Source organism: Akebia trifoliata, chromosome 4 (genome assembly GCF_017979445.1).
Source record: "Akebia trifoliata isolate Shusen 1 chromosome 4, ASM1797944v1, whole genome shotgun sequence".
In the NCBI taxonomy this organism is placed as follows: domain Eukaryota; kingdom Viridiplantae; phylum Streptophyta; class Magnoliopsida; order Ranunculales; family Lardizabalaceae; genus Akebia; species Akebia trifoliata.
The window spans coordinates 39,211,031-39,236,961 of NC_141378.1; the positions used below are offsets into that span (position 1 = coordinate 39,211,031).

Sequence of the window (25,931 nt, forward strand, 5' to 3'; positions counted from 1 at the left end):
GAGTTTAGTCTCACATCGAACATTGATTGTCTTGTTTATCTCCTTATAAGATCTTGGGCCTCTCTACTCATTGCCAATTGATTTTTAATTGGACCCCCAAATTTATCATGGTATCCAAGCGAACCTTTCTCTCCTACATGTCACTTAGTTCGTATATCCATGTACTTTGGCCCAGTCTGGCTCACACGTGTGGTGGCATGTTGAGTTTAGTCTCACATCAGACATTCATTGCCTTGTCCCATAATATATCTGGCCTCTCCATCCATTACCAATTCGTTTTGAGTTTGACCCCCAAATTTATCAGTAACATTATATTTCGTATGTAATTTAGAAGCAACTTGATAGATTGGAAAGTTTATTTCAACTTTGATGAATATAAGAATCCTATTAAAGTAACTTCAGATTGATAGTTAAATTTATTAATTAAATATTAAGTTTGGTTTAAGGATTTTCTTACAAAGAAATGTTATGATAGTATTGTAAGGTGGGAGGGATTATGATTATGAGTTCGGTTTACCTTACATACACTTGAAATTACTTGTCTTAACACTAAGTGAGAGATTTTGCTTCATTTTTCCTCTTAAGAAATCTTGACCTTGATGATAAACCAATATTTATCATTTGCTTTGCCCATAATTCCTCCAAAACCACTGGCATTAAAATATAATACGTTAATCGTTGCCTTTAAGAAACCTTGGCTTTAGTGGTGATCATAATGTTCGCCAACCAATCTTCCAATTGGCCATTTGGTTATCGATGCTAATAATTGAACATTTAATCTATTCAACTTCATCTATCATAAATTACATTTAATCCATTGAACTTCATCTTCAATCCATAAATTTTGAACCTTTCTTAACCCCTTATAGAAAACCCTTGAGTTTTCTACTCAAAATTACATCATCTTCTACTTTTCCAAAAATCCTATCATGTTCTTAGGGCTTGAAGGTTGTCGTAAATAAAATCCCAAGGTTGAATATGAGAGTAAATTCTTTAACCAACAGATTGACAATGACTGATTTTGAAGAGAGGAGAAAAAAAATAAGGGGTTTGATTGGAAGTTGAAGATGATGGCATTTAGGTTATCTTTCGTCAATCTATTAGGAAAGATAGAGGTCAAGGCGGGTATATCATCAGTTTGAAAACCTAAGGGTGTCTCTCAAATATTCCCCAAAACATAGCGAAGTATGTCTCCAGTACCCTTGGAATTAAAACATCATCAAAACATGTTTTACAACTTCTTAAAGGTTCTTAATTGTAAAATTAGGTAAATTCAAAATGGTGCAGTTATGAGATGTAAACCAACAAGGACTTCTATTGAATCTAAATAGTACTCTCAACACCCATATTGAATGGGATGGTCTGCTTGAGATTGTGGTGGGTCTTTCTTCTTCCCTTCTAATTTTCTCATACTGACCTTCACTTCATACACTTAATCCTGTAATTTATGTTACAGTTCCTTTACACAAATCAATATTGAACTATTTATAAAATTCAGAGTCCCTGGATTCAAACCATTTTCTACAAAACCTACACAAAAAAAAAAATAATAACGTTAAATTCACAACCATGAAATAGATGTTCAGGTTGATACACTACATGAGACTTGAGTTATTCATTTTTTTCAACTCTGAAAATCTCTTTCGACCCTAACAAATTAGCATTAATTTTTACCCAACTCCATACATGACAATATTACAGCGAAGGCAGCCTTCCTTCGATCTTAGTTCCATTAAACGAACTTGTATACAAATGGGAACAAATCCATAATGAAAGTGGTGAACAAAGACACTTACAAGTACCGGTGAATACACCTCCCATAAATCTTTCACGGGGAGCGGGCAAATTTGGTTGTCACACCACATGTCAGAATGCCGCTATTCAAATGAGTGAAGATGCTCAAACTTCGGTCCTCCAATTTGGGGTGGGAAAAATAGAGAGATCTTCAAAGTGATGCTGAATTTGAATTTAGAACAGAACCAAACTTTTGAACCCATGATCGGTTAATGCAGAACGAAATTAATTAAGTGAGAAGACCTTGGAAACATTTTTTAGTGCCAACATATTTGCAAAAATCGTGACAATGCTACTTCTAGTCATCTTTACTACTATGTCTCGATGCCCCATCTGAAAATAATGAAATAAAAGTGAAAAAAATCAGAGAATGTGATGTAAGAGTATGAAATAATCTAAGAAAAAGAGTTGTCATACCTCCTAATAGTTTTTTCCCTTCCATGGCTTCTTTCTTCTCTTGACAACTAGAGCACAAGAAAGGACCATTCCAAGGACGGATTTTTGCTGGATTTGATGAGCCGGCATGTACAGAAATGCCCTCTTTAGGTTTCATCTCTACTTGACAAACTGCACACATGAACAGCCTGAACATGTTGCACAAGGGATATTCCGTGTCTAGTCTGCAAGTCCCACAAAACGTGTTCAGTGTGAAAGAAGATATTTTCTAATATGCAATTCATACAAAACGTGTTTAGTGTTAAAAAAAAACTGTATTTCCCCTCAGAATGAGACAATATAATTGGGGGGGAGGGAGCAAGAAAAATGAAGCACACCGAACAAACCTAAGCTATTATTGTCACCAGCTCTGAAAGCAAAAATTTTAATAAAAAAAGAAAGAAAGACAAATGAAACAAATTAAACAAGAGAGCTGATATTGGTACCCCAACTTTTTATTATTACAGCCCAATTAAAAACAAAGAAAATAAGTGAATGGTTGAGAATAAGTAAAAGTTGGGGTGCCAATAGAAGCTCTCTTGCTTTTTTCGTTTTTTGCTAGATTTATATTTTTTGGGTTTAGGATTTTATATGAGCCTAACCATAATCGTAAACAACTACGGAAATTGTTTGAACGAGTGTTATAATGTTTTGTAATGTTGAGATTATAATTTTGAGCCAAACCTTTGTAATGTTTGAAGAATGTGTTTTAATCTTTAATTGGGGGTGGGGGGTGATAAATAATTTAAGAAATTGGGGTGTAATAAGTAAAAGTTGGGGTGCCAATAGCAACTCTCTTAAACAAACCTAGGCCATATTAACACCAGATCTGAAGGAAAAAATTTAATAGAAAGACAAAAGAGAAAAACATGACAAATGAAGCACATTAAACAAACTTAGACTATTACTATTAACACCAGATCTCGAGGAAAAAATTCAAATTAGCGATAATCTGCAAAGTACAAACCTTTCTGCAAGCATAGCAGATCCTTCCTCAAATATTTCCTCGACCACATCTGGTTCGAGATAGTCTTTATCTAAAGTAGAACCTGATTCAGTCGACCTTTTACGGAACATAGACTTGAACACTCCCTTTCCTTGCTTCTTTGGTGGTGGTATAGGAGGGTCTAGCTTCTCCGGTGGTAACATATCTATTACAATGCAAGTAGTATCATCTCGAAGCCCCTTAAATTGTACAGCCTCCTACAAAGGTAATAACGGAGGAGAGTAAATTTATATGTCAATATAACAACAATAAGACCAAAAGCAAATACAGAAGTTCAATATGTATTGTATCGTAGTGTACTTTAACAATTTGAGTAGCTGCGGGATCTGGTGACATCCCACGACAACAGTTCAAAACCATTTCCGGGGACAAAGCATCCCAAACACCATCACTTGAGATGATAAGCCGACCTCCAGCAGTAGATAGCTGCAAAAGTGACAATACAACAACTAAAATAAAGAGAAAAAATATAAGCAGAAAACAGAGAAGAAATAACAGTCTGTAACTTCTATCAACCACCATGGGTATTTATGTTCACTAGCTCAGCGCCGAGAATCAAAATCACATGAAGGCAACTAAAAAAACCCTGATAAAGTACAATTGCAACCAAAATTCACTCATACAAAGAATTGGACTCCATGTAATGAACAGTCAGACTAGTCTTACTTGGCAAGGCTTCCACCCTTACTAAGGGGTTCTTTAGTTCACCTTGTGGCATCCAAAAACATGATCTGATGCTTCAGGGTTGTAGAGGACAGAATTATATGAACTTTCAAAAGAAAATTTCAAAAAATAAATAAATATTTTTCACCGTTGAATTTTAATTTTAGATTTTGGAGTTCTGTGGAAGTTTGGTAGCTGTCAATTTTCAAAACCTTGGATGAAGCCCCCCCCACCCACCCAAAAAAATAATATATATATTTGTTTTGGATCTGAGTTTTTCCATAAAATCTAGAGGGCTGTTGCGTTGGATTGCTAATGTAGTAATCCATTTTAGCAAAACGGTCCTCTGTAAGGCTTAAAATCTTACTACGTTAGTAACGAAAGCATTTTTTTGCTAAACAAGTAAGATTATTTGGTCAGTAATTAGTAGGTGAACGTGGATTTTGAACCCCAATAGACTTAGTGAAGCTGACACCTTCCCACATAATATACCTGTGAAGAAGAGTGACAAGCAAAGCTTTCTCCGATCTATATGGTAGTCAGTACTTTTTTCTTATCGGTAAAGGATCGAGATTATATATTAATAGAACAAACATATTTTAAAGGGGAGAAGCCGAGGTCAATGTCAAAGAGACTTGCCCAATATAAAAACAGATAATGACAATCTGACACAAAAGCAAAATGGCCATACAAGAACAGCAATCTAGACACCCATACCACGTATAATGATCTCCCATCTTATTAAAAAGTCCTCGTAGAAGATCATCATCATCACTGAAGCCTTATCCCAAAGATTTGGGATCCAATACTCAAAATGATGTCATGGATGTTTTCCTTCTTATCCAAAGGCACTGATGTATGCTATACAAGAAAAAGCTACAAACATCTTGAGCAAGTACATGGCGTCGGACAAGATGATTAACAGACTCAAAGTTGGATTTATATAATTGGAAAAAATCCAATATAGTAAACCCTAGGATAATGAAATGAACTAATGTAAGGATCTGTCAGGGGATGTACACCAAATAAAAAATGCCACCTTGGAATGAACTTTTGACCCCCTCAACATTGAGGCCGAAAAAGTTGATGAGGAAAATATTAAATCTGGTGAGGTATCCATAGCAGCATGATTGGATCTTCACCAAATAGCTCCTCTAATAAATTAATCTCTAGCTAGATATTTTCCCATAGGTATCACTCACAAATTTGGTGAGTATTATACAAGAAAACACTTGGTACGAAATCTTATATGAGGTAGTGTTGTTTTTACGATTCACTGTACAAGGGAGGATGCATTTATGTGCTTCACGGTTAGCCATCACCAATCACTTCTTGGGAAATGAAGTGTATAAGATGCAAAATACAAAGGACCAATCATCAAATAATTGATATATATATATATATATATATATTCCACTCGTGTAATTATACTCTAAAGATATATATTCCACTTGTGTAATTATACTCTAAAGATGTGGCATTACAATGACATTATAAAGATGTGAGATGAAGGTGATAATCTTATCTTTTTTATCGTTAATGAAAAAGTTATAAATAAGTGAACATGGATGTATACAAGACAACAATATTCAAAATTAATAAATACCACATGCAACAGAAAGGATAAAAAGAGTGAGATGAAACTACTAAGGAATATTATATAGGACTTCGTACACACCTTAAATCAATAATCTTCCTTGTTATTCACTGAACTGGTCACACGAGAACAAGACGCTTAAAGACAAGGCCAAGACTCACATTTTGATGTGTGCTAGTCTCCATAAAGTTGGACCAAGGCATGTGAAGGTGACAATGATTTGAACTATTCTCCAATTGGTATTATTTTCTCCCAGACACCCACAAAATTGCATTCCAGAGTCTCTATTTCCATGATTATTTGTGCCCAAGTTTAAACTTTTGGCGAACTTTAAGCAATAGATAAGGCATAAAGCCTCAGATTTGCGGGAATAAAAATTCCGAGAACACAATTCAGAATACATAAAAAATTTAAATCTAGAAACCAAAACTATAATCCATCCACTTCACTATTCATACAATTAAGCTCAAATATTTATCAAAGAGCGCACAAGAGGGTTTACAGATATTGACTCTGATTAGACATGTGATTCTCACACATGAGTGAAACAAGTAACCTTCCCCATAATAACACAAACATCTTTCAAGTGTTATCTGGTTCAGAAACATGGGTGGACTGTAAATAGGAATACCGAACCTTGCTGTTTCCTCTAACAAAGCTATTTCATTTGCCTAATAAGAATATAAAAAGAATTTAGCTGCTAAACACACATGGATATCTCTCAATGATTTTTTTAGTTCTTTAAAAGTTCATTAGAATTACACCCAATTTAGCAGCCAAATAAAATTTAAAATTGCATATTAACACGAAGTGCATTTAAGAGACCTTGATGGTGACTTTGTAATGAATATCTTGAGAATAAAGACTGAAATTACAGACTTCTAAAAGTTAATATTTTGGCTCTTTTACAACTCAACTGAACAAACATGAGAACCTGATAGTATAGTAAAGAGCAATGGATGATGGCGTGGTGATAAAGATTTAGGCCTTCAACTCCAAATGTTTCACAACTAAACAACAGTAAACTAGTGCAGATATTACATTTTAAGTATGAATTTTAATCCACAGTCCTATGTAAGTATTAATGCTGCAAAAGATGAAAATATGAAAACACAAGTTACATAAATAAGGTCTCAGTAATAACCCAGTCCACAATCATCAGTATGTAGAGTTAAAAATATGTTAGACACAATAAACTTAATGTGCACATGACAACAATACTAGCATACCTTCACTTGCTTGACATAGGGGACAGGAACAATGAACTCGCCAACATCCATATCTCCAATAGATCTTGAAAGACACAAGCCACCAGGCCAGCATCTGAGAGGGCCAATCTGAAAAAATTGGTATTTCCACACAGATTAATTAAAATTTTTTCCCTCAATAATTATTGAATTAATTATTTTTTTAAGGAAGAAGTACGCTCTGGATAGAATTGAAAGGAGTAGCAGGAGTAGTTTAGCTGACCCCAAATCTGTGGGATAGGGCTTCAGTGATGATGATGTAGGCATTATTATCTTTGACACATGGCATGGTGCTGAGTGTCATAATTTCCAACACGGCAACCTCCGGAAATCCATTATGGCTCACGGCAAAGAAAATATTAACTTGTGGTATAACAGAACTCCTAGGTGGTTATCTTGAAATTTGTGGCACATGAATGAAACTTTGAGTTGGACAGCTACCCAAGTTACTAGAGTACATGATTCACACTCTTAATGTTAAATTGTTTTAGAAAAAAATTACAGGAAAACTGGTTGTACTATTAAGTTTTATATATTTCTAAAATACCGCATGATCATTTATAGAACAATTTGTTCCCAGCTTACGAAACAAAAAATATGGGATTATTATTGGAATTGGTCCCCTAATCACCACTAGAGCAGCAAGAGATCATGACAATTGCAAGTTGCAACACAGACAATAAATAAGTTTCATAGTTCATCAATAAGTTACTTTTCTCTAGATCATTGGAGAACGATGTTTTCCATGCCATATAGAGCACATGAAATATTGATTTTCCTTTCATTTCTCTAGCTTCCTTGTTCATAAGAATGCTCTTTCAGTGCTGAAAAGTGCTTTCTAGTGCTCCCTTATAACCAATTGATTATCCCTTTCATTCTCACTCTTTAGGTTTTTAATTAACATTGGAAGCTAAAACTTATCATGGTAAATAGATAAGTACATCCTGGATGTCATTATGCAAGCATTCCCCTTGTATATAACTTCATTAGGGTCTGGTCCATCTTAAATTTCTGAACCTTTATATGATAACATAGAAAATTTAGTCTCTTCGCATAATCATGGAACAATTACATTTCTTTGAAAATACAATAAAGTTAACAAATATCTTAATAATATTAGTCCAGTGGAAATTTAATAATATTTATTTGTATATTTATAATGTGTATAAACAAGAACAATTCAAAAAAGATTATGGGTAGATATACAAAACCATGATATCAATGTTGTTTTTTTTTTTTTCCTTCTCCATATTCACTTCTGAACATGTTTTTAATACAATAGGTTTTGCCTCCACTCTCTAGGCCAAAATACACTTCTACCTTCTTAGTTTTTGAACCAGAATTTCAACTTGAAGAAGAGTTTGATAGGGATCAATCACAGCCCTTCAAAGTTTAAGAGAGGCATAAAAATTTTGAGCAATGAAGCCCAAACGTTGATTTGGTGGGATGATAAATTGATAATGAAGGGGATTCCACATGGAAGCTTCCTTAATTGATGGAGGATCCACATGGATAGTTTATGCATTGGAAATAATAGTGGGCAGATGTATTAGTTGAGAGATGTAACTATTATTTTTTATGCATTAGGGTAGTTTAGTAACTTCCATTTTTTAACAAATGGGTATGCTTGAGTTATGGCACACTATAAGTCTTATTTTGTCTTTTTGCTCTCTCTCTTGGATGTGTGAAGCTTCAAGAATGCCAGGTGTGATTTCAAGGATAATATTGATATGATACCAATAGATCTATCTCTTCTTATTCTCCACCATTGTTATTCTTCTCAAACCCTAGATTCTTCACCTATTCTTTCTCAAACATACCTAAAACCCTAGAAACATTTTCTTTTTACCTATTTTACTTATTTAAATCACAAAAATACATATTTCTGATTTCTTTCAAAATTAGAACCTCTTTCTTTAAGCCGTTTAGTATTCTTTTATCCTAATCTTTGAAAACCTTAAACTTAAAACTTAGAAAACCCTTATTTCCTTTAAAGGTACATCAGGAGCATTCTCTCTTTGATCCAAAAGAAGCAGAAAAATAGTTTGAGTTGTAGAGACTTGTCTTAGAGTGTGCATTGCCCCATCAGCTAAGCATTCAAATAAGACTGGCCATGTCCATGCAATTTTTGTTGATTTTCTAATGCTTGTTTTTCTTATGGGATAACTTTTTGTTCCTTTGAGCCCTAACATGTTTTAGAGATTACAGAGCATAAAAATTCTCAGAGAAACCGTACTCAATTATGTTGATTCATTTTCACCATAGTTTTGAGGTAAAACAAGGTGACATAATTAAAATGTCGGTGTAGACACCCCAAATTACACAAATGATGCATGAAGTCTAGTAAAATCCGAAAATTTGAAGTTTTAAGGTCATTTGTCAAATACGAGACAAAAGGTCAAAATTTTTGGAAACGACATTGACACTGACTCACACTCTAAATGCGGATCAAAATAGTTTATGACGTTTAAGCATTTGGAGTGCAAACCAGTGTGTAATTTTTTAAAAGGGCCTTAACTGTTTGAAGATCCAAAGACCTTTCTCTAGGCAAGTGCTTCAAATATGAGTCAAATCAATCAGTATAGCTAAATATTTGAGCCTTTTTCCTTGTACCACATGTCTCAATCAAAGAGGACTTGCCATTCAAAAAGTTATCCATGACTCCATGTAGGACAAAGTATTGTTCTACTATTTCTTTTGTAGATGATTATAAGAGGACCCAAGGGCCCTTCTTAAGACACTTGGCATGCTCGCACCATCCCTCTACAATTTTTCCTACTTGGAAAGGTTTTAGAAATCGAAAGAAAATATTTTGGTGGAGAATTATCACTTCAACCCTATAATTATTTTAAAAAAAAATTAATTATCACTCTAAGCACATTTGATTATCTTAATCACCCAGAACGCCATGCAACATAGGGTGGTAAACTTCCCATGTTGCCCTTTCATTAGGGATGAAATTAAGGTTGGTGTGAGACATGACCCATGCAAATAAATTGAAAATGAGGAGTATGGACTATTTTATCATCCAAAATTTAAAAGAAAAATAAAAAACAGAAATGGTGTCCTTTGTCTTTTGACCACATGTTACATGACAAAAAGTTTTGCTTTTGTAAAAGGTGTTCATGTAAGCTAGAAGAACAAAGTATCATTGCTTTTAGAGATATTTATATAAGCACCAAGATCACTTTTTGACACATGTCATACTATCTTTCATGCTCCAAAAACACTTTCCACATTGACTCCTACTTTTTCTATCACCATAAATATCATGACACATCGTATTCTCCTACATAAAGAATCTAGAACCTTAGTCATAGGGACTAATCTTAGAGGCCTATGAGTTCCACATCATCAAGGGATTATCCTCCCATGTACTTTGATTATTTTAATCACTCCAAAAATGCAAGAAAATAAATGGTAAAATCCCCATATTGCCCCTCAATTAAAGTGATAATTAGAGAGTAGTCCATAACAAACCAATTTAATTTTCATCAATTTTAATTATGTGGACCATTTTTACCCCAAGGAGCCCAAAAAGCTTTATATATAGAAGCCATTTCTTGGGATGAGAGGAGAACATTCACTAGCCTAGAACTTTACCTAAATTCGTCGTAGGAAACTTCACTACCTCTGTTTCCTATTCCTCTCACTTTTTACTTTCTCTCTCAAACCTAAATTAAAGAAAAAAGAAAAAGAAGAAGAATCTCAAACACGCAAAGTGGATTTAGGATAGAAGTCTTAAGTACTTTGCATACCCTCAATCCCTCTTTTATCCCTCTCACTCTGTGTTTTTTATTTTCTTAGAAAGCCTTGGTTTGTGTGAAAAACCTCTTTCACCATCAGTAGGACGAGCCCAAATCCTGTGCATAGAATGTACAAGGCGGTTCAGACGAAAGGGTGAGGGTTGAATCATTAGGCTTAGAACCTACTTCATGACAAGAAGTCAAGTCTTGTATACTCTTGTTCCTTTGGGAATGACACCATTCTTGTTGTTTTGATCATCATTGTTACAATGTTCATTTGCATACATCAAATAGGCATTTAATGAGAAATATGTGGTGTGGAACTTCTCCCTCAATGAGATGATCCGACCAAGCCTTAGGCTAACACTACTATTTTCTTGTTAAGGTAAAGAAGTAATGCCAGAGATCTTTCATCCATGAGATCATTTTACCCAAGTCCTTAGCACACATCACCTCATCCATGCACCATGTTCATAAAAAGAAGGCTAGGAGTTGTTCATAACCATTTACCCCAAAAGACCGATATGATGGGGAAAACGCAAATATGAATATAAGAGGGTCACGGGTAGACTTGAGGCATGATACATGAGCACGTGACACCTGGGAGCAGAGGTAGATAACACAACATTCAACACTCCCCCTTACCCAAAGGGTAAAAAATATCATTGAGGAAACTCAAACCCATGACCTATATGAACCCAGTGCTTTGATACCATATCGACGATCATTTATCCCAAAAGACCGATATGATGGGGAAGGCTCAACTATGAATATAAGAGGGGTCACGGGTCGAACTGGGGCACGATACTTGAGCATGTGACACCCGGGAGCGGAGGCGGACAACACAACACTCAACAAGAGACAAAATGGAGACTCTATTTCTATAAGAAGATTCCATCAAAATCTTAGCCAACATTCAATCCTATATTGGATACATTTCCATGCATTTGCATTATACATATGCCAGTGACGAAATGGGACTCTCACTATGGGATGACTCCACTAAAATTTTAGCCTACGTTAACATCCCTCTCCAAAGGAACATTCCACGCATCCATACCATCTTCAAGGTAAATCATTATTAAGGACATATCTTTCAATGTGATAGCCCTCATGATCATTTACCAATATCATCAACTCCCTACGTAGGGGCATGTTTGGCAAACATTTTCATAAGAAAGACATAGGTTCCATCCATGAAATGGGCATTAACACTGAAGCCAACATAGATTGCATACATGCTTTCTTAAGGCAAGAATATGTACAAGGGAATTTCTTTCAATGAAGCAACTCTAATGTCCTCTTGCCAAATATCATCCAATCCCTCCTTAGGGGATACATCTTGCATACATTTCCAAGGTCAAGGAAGGGAATTCCTTAAGTAGAAGATCCCTAAGGACTATGCCGACATTACTTTGATACACATGCATTTCTAAGACAAAGGCATGACGATGTGATACTCTCCAAACAATACTTTCCCATGTATTTTCTAAAATCCATACCCCTTCAAATGCATATACTACACACGCACACTACATCACTCATGCATTTTTCATCAATTATGTCTCATTCACCCATCATCAGACACATGGTTTGCAAACCACTCATATATCACATCTTACATTTTTTTTCAAAATGGCCAAGTTAACAGGTAACCACCCTAGGGTGGAGAGAGTGAGGTTTCTAACACCTTCCACACTCTCTAATCGAACCTCTTTACCTAGACTATAGGCTGAGACCAAGTGCCTTATTCCATCAAAGAGTCACTACTTTTCCTGAAAAACACTTTTCCCAGAAAAACATTTATGGGTGGCCATTCGCAACCAATTCAACTTAATAAATACAAATGACTATAACAAAGTGGAAATGAGATTTTTCCTAAATTAAAATCATATCGCTACAGTTGTAGCAACGGGATTTTTTGAATAAGAAAAATTCCATTGCCACTAAGTTTTGAGTCACCATCATTCATGGTTTGGAATTGGGTGTGAATGGTCAATCGAAAGTGATTTTCCAAGAAATTTATTTTCTAGGAATTGTAACAACTCATTGAAGGATAAATAACTCAATCTATACCTATATAAGTAAGAAACTTCAATTAGAAAGTGAGGAAGGTGTTAGGCACCCTACTCTCTTCACCCTAAGGTGGTTACATTCTAACTATGCCATTTTTGAAATTTTAAGAATAAAAGTGAAATATGCATGTGGTAGTGATATGCAAAATCAAATGGATGATGATGAATGAAACATCATGAATGCATAACATATAGTATACATTGAGTGCATAAGTGAAAGTGTAGTGGGTGTATGTGTATGCATAAGGGACGTACCCTTGTCTTGATAGGGCTATTGATTTGGGAAATGACATAGGGAACAATTCATATGAGAGAATCTCCCTTTATCTTGTCTTTGAATTGATATGTATGCATGAATGTGTATAAGAATGTTGGCATAAGTCTTTAGAGATTTTCCACCAACGATGTCATCTTTAACCTTGCAAACGTATGCAAGATGTATGGAATATTCCCTTGGAAAAGGATGTAGTATAGGCTAAAGAATGTTCTCCACTCATCCCAAGAAATTACCTCTATTTATAGAGGTTTTTGGGCACCTTGAGAATGAAATGGTCCACAAAATTATATTGGTTTGATATGGGTCACTCTCTAATTATCACCCAAATTGAAGAGTAATGTGCGAATTTTGATAATGGAAAGAGTAGGTGCCAAGGTGAAAAGTAATTTTGGGAGTATGAAAGATAGTGTACCACATGTCAAAGTAATCTTGGTCCTCATGTAAATATTTTCAAAAGCAAGGATATTTTGTTCTCCTAACCTATATGGACACCTTTTACAAAAACAAAACCTCTTGGGGTATGACGTGGGACTAAAGAACAATGGACATCACTTCTAGTTTTGATTTTGCTTCTAGACTTTGGAGGATAAAATAGTTCATATCCTTCGTTTTCAATTTATTTGCATAGGTCATATCTCACACTAACCTTAATTTTCATTTCTAATAAAAAGACAATGAGAAAATTTTACCACCCTATTTTTGTTGGCTTTTTAGATGATTAAGATAATCAAATAAGCCTAGAATAATTATTCTCCACAAGGATATTTTATTTGGACCCCTAAAACCTTTTTCAAGTGATAAAAGTTCTAGAGGGTAAAAACAATTCCTTGTCCTACATGGACAACTTTTCCAAAGATAAGCCCTCTTTAATTGAGATATGTAGCACAAGGGCAAAGGCCCAAGTATTGTAGTCATTTTGAATGATTTGACTTATATTTGAAGCACTTACCTTAAGAAAGGCCTTTGAAACTTAGAATAATAGTCTTTTTTTTTAAATTACGTATTAGTCTACACTCCAAGTGTCTAAATATCATAACCATTCTAATCCACATTTAAAGTATGGATTAGTGTCATTTTCGCATATAGATTGCGAATCAGTATTGTGTCTTTGTATTTTGTGGGCCTTCAGATCCAAGCTCCTTTGAATTTCAATTAAACATTTATCTTTTGTCTTTTTTGCATTTGACCATGTGACGAATGACCTTGAAATTTCAGATTCTCGGATTTTGCCAACTCCGAGCATCGTTTGTGCAGTTTGGGGGTGTCTATAGTTGGTACAAATAAGATTCTATAAATTGACCTTTCTATTTAACAAGTAGAAATTGGTTTTTCCCTCATTGTTTGATCTATTATCATTGGACGAAGGAAGGACAAAAATATTTGTCAAAACATTATGTTGCATATATCATATTATTCTTTGAGGTATCTTTCATACTAGAAACATACATATAGATGAACGGATAACTGTCCCAAAGCGACATTGGCTACCAGAAAAAGATTATTTATTGTTGGAAATCTAGGCCATCAAATGTTAGACCACCTCTTCAAACCTAACTCATCATTTAGATGACCATATTGTCCAAATATTTTGACATGATGCCAACTGTCCAATTCAATAGTCTATTGCACTGATTTGGGGCTTTGGAAGGAAAGGAATAGGAGGTTACAAATATAGGGAGGACATAGTTGATATGGTTATTACTAACATTAAAGCTCTTTTGTATCATTGGTCCAACATGAACTATAAGGGGTTATGTTTTGTGGCTTTTATTTTATTTTATGGAATTGCATGGTAAAGGAGCTCGACTAATGTGTTTTTTTGTTTATGCTTCTCCTTGGTAAGCCTCAACCTCCTCGATATTTTTGTATTTTTTCCTTGCTTTCTAACATATATTATTTATTTAAATACAAAGGCCTTGGTCAAATGGTAGGGACAAGCAGAACATTGTACAACTTGGATTGCAGTAACATGGATTGGAGTTACCTATTATAAGATTGATTTAGGAAAGTGAAATGCACCCTTCATGCTTGTTTCTAAGTAGTGTCCAGATGCATCATCGTTGATCAATTTTTATCCAAAATCTTTTTTTTACCTTGTGATTTCACTCACAATTAGACTTGATCTATTACCATGCCTCACTTTCTCAACTTGGTCCTTAACCTAAACCAACCTCAGGATTGCAACAGCATAACAATATCATTAGATGGTATACTTTTATATGATACTCCAATAACTTCCACAATATTGGGAAAGAAACAATTTGTAGCAAATTGTAGTGCATTATGTAGGCATGACAAGCTAGTAAAAAAATCAAATCGAGCACATTAAGTGAAGTTTGCAAGGAAAAGTATTCAACTGCTTAAAAAAACATGTACTCATTTAAGGAGTAAAAAGACGTACCTCTGCACCACCACCAGTGTTAAGCCGACCAACCTCACCCCCACTTGCCATTACACGCTCTCGCCTGTTGAATTACGAAGAGTCAAACCCCAAAGAAAGATTCAAAAGTATCTCTCCAATGAAGCAACCAAGATATTATATCTGAAACTCACTCCTCTTCGTTGCATTCCAGCCTATGATCTGCTGTCAATGAATATATAGAACCTTCAGCAGATTCAAGTATGCAATGGGAATCGCCGACTGATGCTACAGTTACGACCCATCCATCTATTATGGCAAAGGTGACAGTTGTTCCTGACGTGTGTGCTGAAAAAAAGCTAAGATATTTCACATGCACTAAAGATGGGGTAGGAAATCAAAGTTGCATAAATGGTAGAACAATAAGAAAAAAAAAAGAATGAAACTAGAATCGTCAATCCAAACCTAAATAACTTGGTCATGGACAAAAGGTATTGGACTAACTCAATGTGTCTACATGTCCATAGAGTTATTTGATACATTTTTCATATTTTATAAAACAACGAATTTGCTAAAGCACGCTAAAAAAGGTACCAAGAAATATACATCACAGTTAATTATAGAACATGCCAGGCAGCAGAACAAGGGAGTGAAACCAGTTGAGAACTTCGATAGTCAAGTCAAAATAACTTGTTCTATTAGCAAGCCCATTTACAATAAACGAGAATAGAATGTTATTAGGGATTTCGGAGGACTATGGTTGATTATTTAGAGGTCATGGCCTCCCTTCAGACAAGCTGTGGTAGTGTGCAAAGAGAGGCAACCAAAAAATTATTGTGAAAAAAGAGGGTGTGGAAGAGTATGAGGATTTCCTCATAACATGCTTCATGGGAAATTTATAGAAGAAGAGCCATATAATGTTTGAAAATTGAAACCAAAAATTTGTTGTGAAAACAAAGGACGTGCAGGAGTAGGAGGATATCCTAGTGACATGCCTTGCATGGAGATTCAAATAAGAAAGCCAGACAAGTTTCTAATCTTGTTTCAAAAGAATGTTTCACCCAGGAGAAAAACCAAGATGATCTCGACCAGAGCATTCTAATAAATTCCAATGGATTCCCAAAATATTAAATGTTTCATTGAGGTCTCAGCCGAAACCGAAATGTTCCGCCAAAACATTTCAAAACAACACAAAATTTTGAATCATGGAGCTAGAGTGGGTTTCAAAGGGTTGGAAGACCTCGTACAAGGTGAACGTGCAAAAAATCAGAGGTGGGTTGCTACTCATAGTTCTACTTTTGCAAGTCGATGGCATGGGAATATTACATGGAGGAGGTGTTGTTTTCAAAGGTTTAGGGCCTAGTTAGAATTTTGGGGTCTAAGGGGGATGATAGTACATGGAAAAAAGGGAAACCTTATGCTTGGTAGATTGTCGCACGCAAGATTCCTCTTCACTAGTGGTGCAGGGACGTTTTTAGAGCCACTAGAAAATCTAGCAGACCTTTATCAAAACATACAAAAGAAATTTTGCTAGGAGAAAACTTGACGAGACTCATATTTTGGTCTAGAAAGATTAACAACTCAACCTTCCTAAAACCATTACATTGGAGATAAACGGCACAAATTTTCTCATCAGGGTTATCATTGGAGGTTAGGAGTAGGTGCTCCAAAATTCCAATAGTTGGAGAGATCTGGTGCAAAATGAAGATTGAGGAGACCCTGAAAGCTTATTCAGGCGTTGTGACCAGAAGAAGTCCCTCATTATTCCGAGCCAATTTCCTACACTACAATGGCAACAAGATGCAAGGGCATCCAAAGGAAGTTGAAGATAAGGTGAAGCTGAAGTTTGGCTTGAGAAGTTGAAGGGTGGGTGGGGTGGGAGACATGGTGAAGTACAAAAGGGCACCCATTCTTTAGAAATGTGTATAAGATTTCAAGAGGGAGATGAGACATGTTACATTGGGACTTGGGATAGGGAGACATTGCATCCCCAAGAAGTAGGAAAAATTATATTTTGGAATATAGCCTCTCCATTACAACAAAATTTCCAAGCATTTACAGAGCGCGAGTATAGGGACACGTGGTGATTTAGGAGATCATGAGTCTCTAAGGAAGAACCCCTGTAAGGAACTTTAAAATGATCAATAACTTTTCAGTGGCCTCATATAGTTTACCTTGTGAATTGAAGTCACTTTTCCAATAGTTACAAAAGCTAGGAAAAATTACGAATCCAACCATAGTTTTAGTAGTTTTGAAAGCCTAAATTGGGCATAAAAAGGAATGCAAAAAATAATTATGCCCAGAACTTTGTTACATGGTTCGTCAATTCACTCAATACAAATTTGGGTTCACAATTAGCCACTTTTGAATGAACCTGATTTGTAGGTGTAGGCAGATATAATTTGTTACTTGGCTCACTTAGATTCGCTATTCGATTTGCTTTTGTTTACCAATTTGGTTTGACGCTGACAAAAATTTTGTCCTATGTGGATTAGAAATTTCAGCTTGAGCTGATTTTTTGCGAGGATGATCTCTATGGTGAGGAGATCTTCACAAAAAATCATCCCAATCTGAAACTTATTACCCCATCAAAAGTGATTTAGAATTGTGAACCATCAATTTTTTACTGTTAATTTGTAAACCACTTTGGATGGGGTTAGAAGTTGCAGATTGGGCTGATTTTTTGTGATTATGATCTCCTCACCATAGAGATCATCCTCACAAAAAAGCAGCCCAATATGAAATTTTTAAGCCATATAGGACCAATTTTGTCTCCCTAATGTTGTCTGCCGAACAGGACCCTATATATATAATTCAAGCATGTAAGCCAATTACAATACAACCATATCAACATCATCATCATTGAAGCCTTATTCCAAAGATTAGAAGTCAACTAAATGATCATGCTTTTTTTCTTTTTTTTTCTATTTTGATAAGTATAGAGTCCGTGGTTAGCACATACAGTTGAGTTCAAGAGAGTTTGAACCTATGATGTGGGAACAACACTCCACACGTCTTACCACTTAGCTGAGTTGGCACTTCAGCTAAACGATATTGTTCCTCCATTCAATCATTTCCAGAGCCACGTCTTTTGTTAATGAAAAGAAACATATTATAGACAATGATCCAAATCCTAAATATAAAAAACAAAAAGAATTGTAAAGGAAATAATATACATAGCACATTGAAATCGCAAAATGGAAAATAAATACATATATCAAAAAATGTATCACATATAAAAACCAGTGTTTTATCAAGTTCAAGTGTCTTATAAATTAGACTATAACCATCCAATAATCAAATTTCAAAAAGCATGCAAAAAAAAAATAGAAGTTCATTTGGTGGCGACTAGTAGACAATAAAAAGAATCAAGTGACCCCTTCATTGATGATGATTGATGTGCTAAAGAGAAGCTATAGTTTATGAGGAGATTGAAGATGTCTTTGAGGAGATTGAAAGCACAATGAATAATCGATCCATGTTTGGATTACTAGCTTTCATGTTTGGAGCAATCATACTTGGAATAAAATCTGTAGACTTTTCCTGAATTGGACATAGACAAAGTTTTGAGCAACTTGTTTAGATAAGAAGATGATGAGAATTAATCGAATTTTCCAAGAAAATATTTTGTATTTTCACATTCCAGTTCGTCTGAATGTTATATTGAGTTTGCTGGACCAATGAAAAACAATTTAGCGAATTGCAATGGTTGGGTTCAGAAATATGTTGGTATGTGATTCATAGTACAGGCTCATTTTATACGGGGGTTCACTTTTTGGTATAGGAGGAGCGAATTTGGAAACTTAGGTCCTGACAATAGGACTTCCCACACAGTCGTGACCACCACATTTTAATTCGTTAACAACATTGGTGACAAAAAACACAACCCTGAAACTTGCAGATAAAATAAGAATATGAATATCCTTTTATTAATGGCGAATATTGTTAAATAGAATAAAAATATGGTGGAATTGATAGAATATAGAATACGCATGAGACATGCTTATAATATTCTAGTCATACCTTTTTCTTGAAAGTCTTTGTCAGTTTTTACAAATCCTGCAACCAAAGCCCTTGGCAAGGCAGCTAACCATTCATCTCTGCAAAGATCCGAAGGAATAGCACCCACAATATTGTTCAGGAGATTGTCCTTAGAATAAATAGCAGCGGCAGATCCATTGTGTCCATCAAATAGCTGAAAAAAATGTGATGTAATTTCATCAATAATAGCATAATTGTACACATCCTTCAAATAAAGTATGTGAATAAGGTAAAATAAATTATATTAGTTATTGTTTAATGTTCTAAACCTTGTAATTCTAAATAAAATATGGAAAAATGACCACAAGAGTGAATATTTGTTTCAGGAATTAAATAAAAATGTGTACAAGGGTAACGCATGTAATCCAGAATATTAGGCTAAAATTTCAGAGGAGACTATAGTAAAAAAAAATGACCAGAAAGGAAACATAGGATGCAAATGAGATTCAATAATACAATAACAAATGCATCATAACTGTAACAGCTCAAAAGATTGATAAACATCACACAACTAACTGATTAAATTCTATAAGCAATCTCACTTTAAAGTTTCTCGAAGACTTCCGTTGGTGCTTGATAAGGATCTTAGGCATCTTTATTTACCATATTAGAGAAACAAGCTATTTTTTTATAAGAGAAAGTAGGATGAAGATCCATTTAGACCACTCAGCAAAGATATCTCTGAAAGAGACTAGAAATCTTCTTTCTATTTGATTATAAGGCCATCCTTATTCCTTAGGCACACCTTTTCGTTAACATGTATTAAATTCTGAAACCATTGAACTGTCCTCACTACCAATACCTTAACCGTGGCAAACTATAAATGATAAAATTTTCTTTCTTTCTATCGTTTTACATTGCCTGGGTATGCACAGACACAGCGAGGGGCATCACACAAGTATGACAGCCAATATAAGATGTGAAGATCGTAGATTACAAGTGTTAGTTGCAATGTAATAGAGCTAATTTATGAGACTAAAGAGGGGCGAAAAGAAAAACTATAATCTTAGTAAGTCAAACCATGAAAAAATACATGTGATTCAAGTTTAGCGAGGGAAAATATAAAGAGGATGCCTAGTATTGATGGCCATGAAATAACACCCCCCCCCCCCCCCCCCCCCCCCCCCATAGAAAAGTTATTGTATCTTGTTTTTATTGTCTAGAAGAACATATAGATTGAGGAGGTTTCCATTGAATTAGAGCTTGGTGGCTTAAGTTAACATGTGCTATGTGACCAATACACAAAAACCAAACTGAAGTGGGAAAATTATAAGACCAGATATGCTTTATAGAGCAAAATGTTGGGCAACCTAGAAACAATTCATTCACATAATTAAGTAACTGAAATGAGGATGTTGAGATGGATGACAAGAAATACTAGGAAAAATACAATTCTAAATGATATGTAAATATCATTTGTGAAAAATGTAGGAAGAGCCCCAAAAGATGATCAAATAAGGGAGAGTCGATTAAGATGATCTCGTCAAGTGCAACAACGAAAATGACAAAGATATTGTGAAGGTTCTAAAGGAGAGAGACTAAGACCGAAAAAGGATGTAGTTTCTAAGAGCATAATTAAAACAATTAAATAATTGATGTAGATAGGCTTGCCGATACTTATCTCAATGCCTATGATTAAATTAAGAAGATTCGAAGAAAGAAATTGGCAACATTTACTGAGTCAAACCAGATTTACCGAGTCAACTCTGTTTGACCAAGTCAACTCAACCCAAGCTTTGACTGGTCCTCAAGATCTAATCCAGCTTCTCTTAGGATTCTTTCTTTTATTGAGTTTCTATGTTTTTAATTGCTTAAGTGGTCCTTGTTAGTTTCTATTTCAATTTTAAAAAGTTTCTTTTCCTAATTAGTTTATAATTTGTTTTATATTTAAAATTCACTTTTCTTCCTTAGGTAATAATTAAAAGTCCTTTTTAAATGTCCAAACTAATTTCTAATAGGATTATAAGGTTAGTAATATGTTATAAATAGATTAGGAAGTTACTTTTTAGTATTTTAGAGAGTTTCTAAGTTGTTATGGAGTCATCCATATAAGGAGCTCCAATAAACAAATTCATTGAAGTTAGCTTTTTTTTAGATTGATTAATAAAAGAAGAGACTTTTCTTCCCTTTCTTTGTTTTTTTCTTTTTAGCATAAGAGCCCAATATTGGTTTCTTAATTTTAGTGTTCGCGATTGATTTCGATCAATCTCAAACCTAGATTGAAGTTTCGAGTCTGTTTTGCTCGATATAAAGATTTTTCATTACTCTTAGATCTTGAGATTTCACCCTAGAACCAGATTTTTAACATAAACTTTAGGTTTGTGTATTCTACCCTACATCAATAATGGAGATATATCTTCAAAAAAGACCAAAAGGCATATGATTGTAAATAGATTTGGATAACATTTCTCTTCCTCTTGGCCATCCTTAGTCCTCTTGACCTCCTAGGTTATCTTGCATCTTCTTCTTTGCTTTTTATACAATCTATAATCATCAAAAAATAAAGAGAATGGTGTAAAATATTCAACTGGAAGATGGAAATCTATGATTAGTTATGCTATTAAGAAATTCATTAGGCTCCCTATAAAAAAGCTAGTAGAAGAAAACATAATCTAGAAATAGAATGTTAGATTGTAACTCTTCAAAGATGAACAACAAATTGGTTAGCCCACATGGAAGCAAATAGATAGTAACCTGAACAAAATAGAACTTTGTTCAAGCGTATAAACAATACTACAATGCGAAAGACACTAGCACTGGAAGTTGTAACACACCTAAATTTTATCAAACTTGAGTAACAACTCAAAATCATATTACAAGACTACATTTTTGGATTTATATGCCTCGTCCCATGACAAGTTTTCTAAGATCTTAAAACATTATTGGTTCTTGTAGTTAAGGTATTTTAGTAGTTATTTGTTGGTTCATCGACCATTGTATCTAGATTTTGAAACCTAATTGATCTGAAGTCACCTTAGTAGAGGGCTAGAGGCTGGTAAATCATCCACATGGGATACCAAAGCGAAAGAATCATCTCTCCTACCATTGTTACACAATCATGAAGCTACAAGAATTCCCTCTAATAGCATATTAATGCAGCACAACTAGCTCAAATATTTAAATTGATGTAGGACAACATGGGGTTTAATGATCGTAGGCTAGGTGGGTAGATTACAAAGGTTTAAGGTGTTGAATTCTAAGGTTTTATAGGTCAGAAATGAGGATTTAGATTAATGTGATTCTTAACAAGATAGGAAATTGAAGTCATGGAGCTATTTTGGTCCATTGAAAATGGTAATACAATTGGTTTAGAAGAGAAAAAAGAGGATAAGTGTAGGACGATTAATTAGAGTCTCACCGCTTAACTTACCTAATTGTATGGAGTCTCACCACACAAAAAATGAACTAGTAAAGAGTAGAGTAAATTCTTCATCCAATCAATTCTATCACAATCCTTACAAATTAAGCAATTACACACATTTATAAAGCGTGGAACATCCAATAATTTGCATCCAACAACTCACCTCTTGATAAGAAAGTAAATATGTGTGTGTGCGTGTGTGTGTATGGGTGGGTGTGTGTTTCTATTAACAAGCTAATTGAGCAAATATTTAACAACACCTAACTCTATGACTTGTTGACTGCTCAATTGAACAAATAGAAACCTTTCTAGCTAGACATAGATAACTAGACTATGGGACCCACAATTGACTTGATCGGAAAATCGAAAAAAAAAACAAAAGAAGAATTATAGAACTTACTGCAAACTAGTACGACAGGAATTTGAGAGGGATAAAAAAAAAAAAGCAAAATTCCTAGTTTTGGCTTATTATAAATAGTAAGCCAAAAAATTACTATAGCTTCTGATAAGTGATATATTAAAAATGGTAAATAATGTAATCCTAGTTTCTATCCCAAAAATTCCTCTTAATTTGATGAACCATTGTATTGTAGAATAACCACGACAGGATCTATAATGGGATGAAAGTGGACTGGACCATCAACTTATAAAATTTTCGGACTTACATGAAAATTTTGGATTTGATTATCAGGTTCAAATGACTGATTTTCGGCCTTAGATTTAAGCTAACAGCTCCAATGTCAAAATACATGTACATCTAATCAATTAAGCATCCACTGGAATCAGGTTCAAATCCCTTTAATGTATTAAGCCTTTTTGAGCCCTAAAAAAAATGCATTCTTTCCTATTGAATAAAAAATTAAACCTTTTAAATCTTATGGGTTCTTCCTCAAAGTTGCATGAATCTCTTCAGCCTTCTAGATAAATCCTTCATCCATTGAACAAAATTTACAAATAGAGGAATTCTAAAATGGCATATTCCATAAATTGAAAAAAAAAAAAAAAAAATTCATATAATTGGAAATATCCCTTCAAACTATCAAACAATTTTATAAAAAAAAACTCGAAGCAATCCAATGAAATTGTAATTAGAAACAATGGGAAAATGTAGAAGAAACACAATTACACATCAGTATATAAGCCTTTTTTGAGTTCCCTGAAAAAAAAAAAAAAAGAACTCCTATGCATTGTTTCCTTACTGAATTAAAAAAAAAAAAAAAATCAACCTTTCAAATCTAATGGGTTCTTCCTCAAAGTTGCAAAAATCCCCTAAGCTTCGTCCATCCCATTGATCAAAAGTTAAAAATAGTAGAAATCCAGAATGACATACTCCATAAATTGAAAAGAGAATGATAAAATCCCATCAAACTATCAAACAATTATTAAAAAATTCAAAATTTAGTCCAATCGAATTGTACTTATTAGAAACCCATTGAACAAAAGTTAAAAACAGTAGAAATCAAGGATGACATATTCCATAAATTGAAAAAAAAGAAAAAGAAAGAAAGATAAAATCCCTTCAAACTATATATATTTTTTTTAAATCAAATTTAAATAGAATTGTAATTATTAGAACCCCATTGATCAAAAGTTAAAAACAGTAGAAATCCAGGATGACATTCCATAAATCCAAATGAACCGAAGACAAAAAAACACTTATAAAATCCCTACAAACTATCAAACAACTTTCAAAATTCAAACTTAATCCAAATCGAATTGTACTTATTAGAAACAAAGAGAAAATCTTGAAGAATCACAATTAATTACCGCAAAAACCGAAAATGTAGTAGCCCCATCTCCAGGTACTCTTTGACATTCTGTCTTCAACAACGTAAAATCTTCCCCTTTTTTGCTCTGGCATGCCTGTCCATGTGTAATATCTGGTCTCTCAATCTTCTCGCTCGTCAATTCTCGCTTGAGCAACACCGCTAATGGAACCTTTTGATGTTCATTCTTCGTGGACATAGTTCGTTTTACCCTCAAATACAAACAAAATTAAACACAATGGAGTGAAATCTTACAAATTCTCATCATTTTCGATCCAATTCTCACACTGAGGAAAGAAAAATTGATTGATTGTGTGGTCGAAAAAACATAAAAAATAAATATCAAATTCATCACAAAAAAGCTGCAGAACTCAGAGAATAAAACAAACTAAATGAAATTAAAACCATAAATTTAGGGTTTCTGCGAAGATTGATCAGGATCTGAATGCTCGACTGATAGAACTCCAGATTTTTATTTTTTTTGCAATTATGTCAATGTGGATCTATTTCGTGTCAAACAAGATATATTATCAAAGAATTACAGAAATCAAGGGATTAGGAGAACTAAAAGATAGAATCAGAAAGAATTAATAAATAATTAAATTTCCAGTGAAAGAGAGAGAGAGGAGCAGCGCAATCGAAGCTCCCCTTTGTTGTTTCTTTGTTGCATGTGCTGACATGTAAAAAAACGTATTCGGCTCGAAGCCGTAATAGGGCCGGAGCTTACTATGCGCCTCTGAATTGCTAAATTGCACTGGTAGGCGCATTTTAAGAGGCCGGAAACAACGTCTATTTTCTAATCGCCTACTACGGCGTTGCTGCATGTCCCAATGCGCTAAGGAATCTCGTCATTTTGTATTTTTTTGTTATTATAAAATTTTATTTTAATAAAAAAATTAAAATTTTATTAAAGATTATTTTACTAGTAGAATGGGTCGAATTACATTCCATTCCACATATACCCAGAAGTGAAATCTAAATAAAATATAGAACTTAGTTCATTTAGATTTCAATTTTGAGAATGAGATCCTTGGAATCAGAATCGGCCCTATCCAACTTCCCAAGAGATAAATAGTTTTAAATTTTTACTGGATTTTTCTACTGGTTATGAGATGTATCTAAAGAACAAGTGTGCCATAACATGGTTTGGTTCAAACCTCCTTGGCCACCCTTAGGGGTTTATTCCTATTTATATGGTATATGTGGTTTATAGGGTATTACATGTATTGACGGAGATTTAAGCAAGATATGGTGTTCTAAGAGGACCATCCAATAGGCGGAGCTTTAGTACTGACAGCGTGTCAACTGCAGACGTTCTTATCGATAGGTCGGTCACTGGAGCCCCTTGGGACGCGCAGGGCGTGTTAGAGCCCATATTTAGAGTGAGACCAGGAGGAGGGCCCGATAAGACCGAGAATCGATGCGAGTCGTCATGAACTGAATGAAGAGCTACTTCATCAGGACAGACGGCCAACGAATAGTAGAACTGTGATACACCGGGGCTAGAAACTTCCCTATCTTGGCACAAGTAGATCTACTTGGATTAGGAGCCTCCAGGATCCAG

At 34.5% G+C, this 25,931-nt stretch overlaps 1 protein-coding gene across 1 annotated transcript; it reads right to left on the reverse strand.

The window, feature by feature from the left end:
* Positions 1-1,556: 1,556 nt before the first annotated feature.
* Positions 1,557-25,128, reverse strand: LOC147404918 (putative protein phosphatase 2C 12). Its single transcript, XM_086441018.1, has 9 exons — positions 24,369-25,128; positions 19,223-19,394; positions 15,394-15,547; positions 15,242-15,305; positions 6,725-6,832; positions 3,536-3,661; positions 3,197-3,432; positions 2,212-2,414; positions 1,557-2,127 (listed from the first exon to the last, which is right to left on the reverse strand). The coding sequence occupies exons 1-9, from the start codon at positions 24,564-24,566 to the stop codon at positions 2,093-2,095; spliced, it is 1,296 nt and encodes a 431-aa protein (XP_086297144.1). The 5' UTR covers positions 24,567-25,128; the 3' UTR covers positions 1,557-2,092.
* Positions 25,129-25,931: the final 803 nt, after the last annotated feature.

Coding starts and splice junctions, on each gene's coding strand:
- LOC147404918 (XM_086441018.1), bottom strand. CDS start 24,566: ATGTCCACGAAGAATGAACATCAAAAGGTTCCATTAGCGGTGTTGCTC. Junction 15,548..19,222: donor CAAAGACTTTCAAGAAAAAG/GTATGACTAGAA, acceptor GCTTTTTTTCAG/CACACACGTCAGGAACAACT. Junction 3,433..3,535: donor CAGCTACTCAAATTGTTAAA/GTACACTACGAT, acceptor TTACCTTTGTAG/GAGGCTGTACAATTTAAGGG.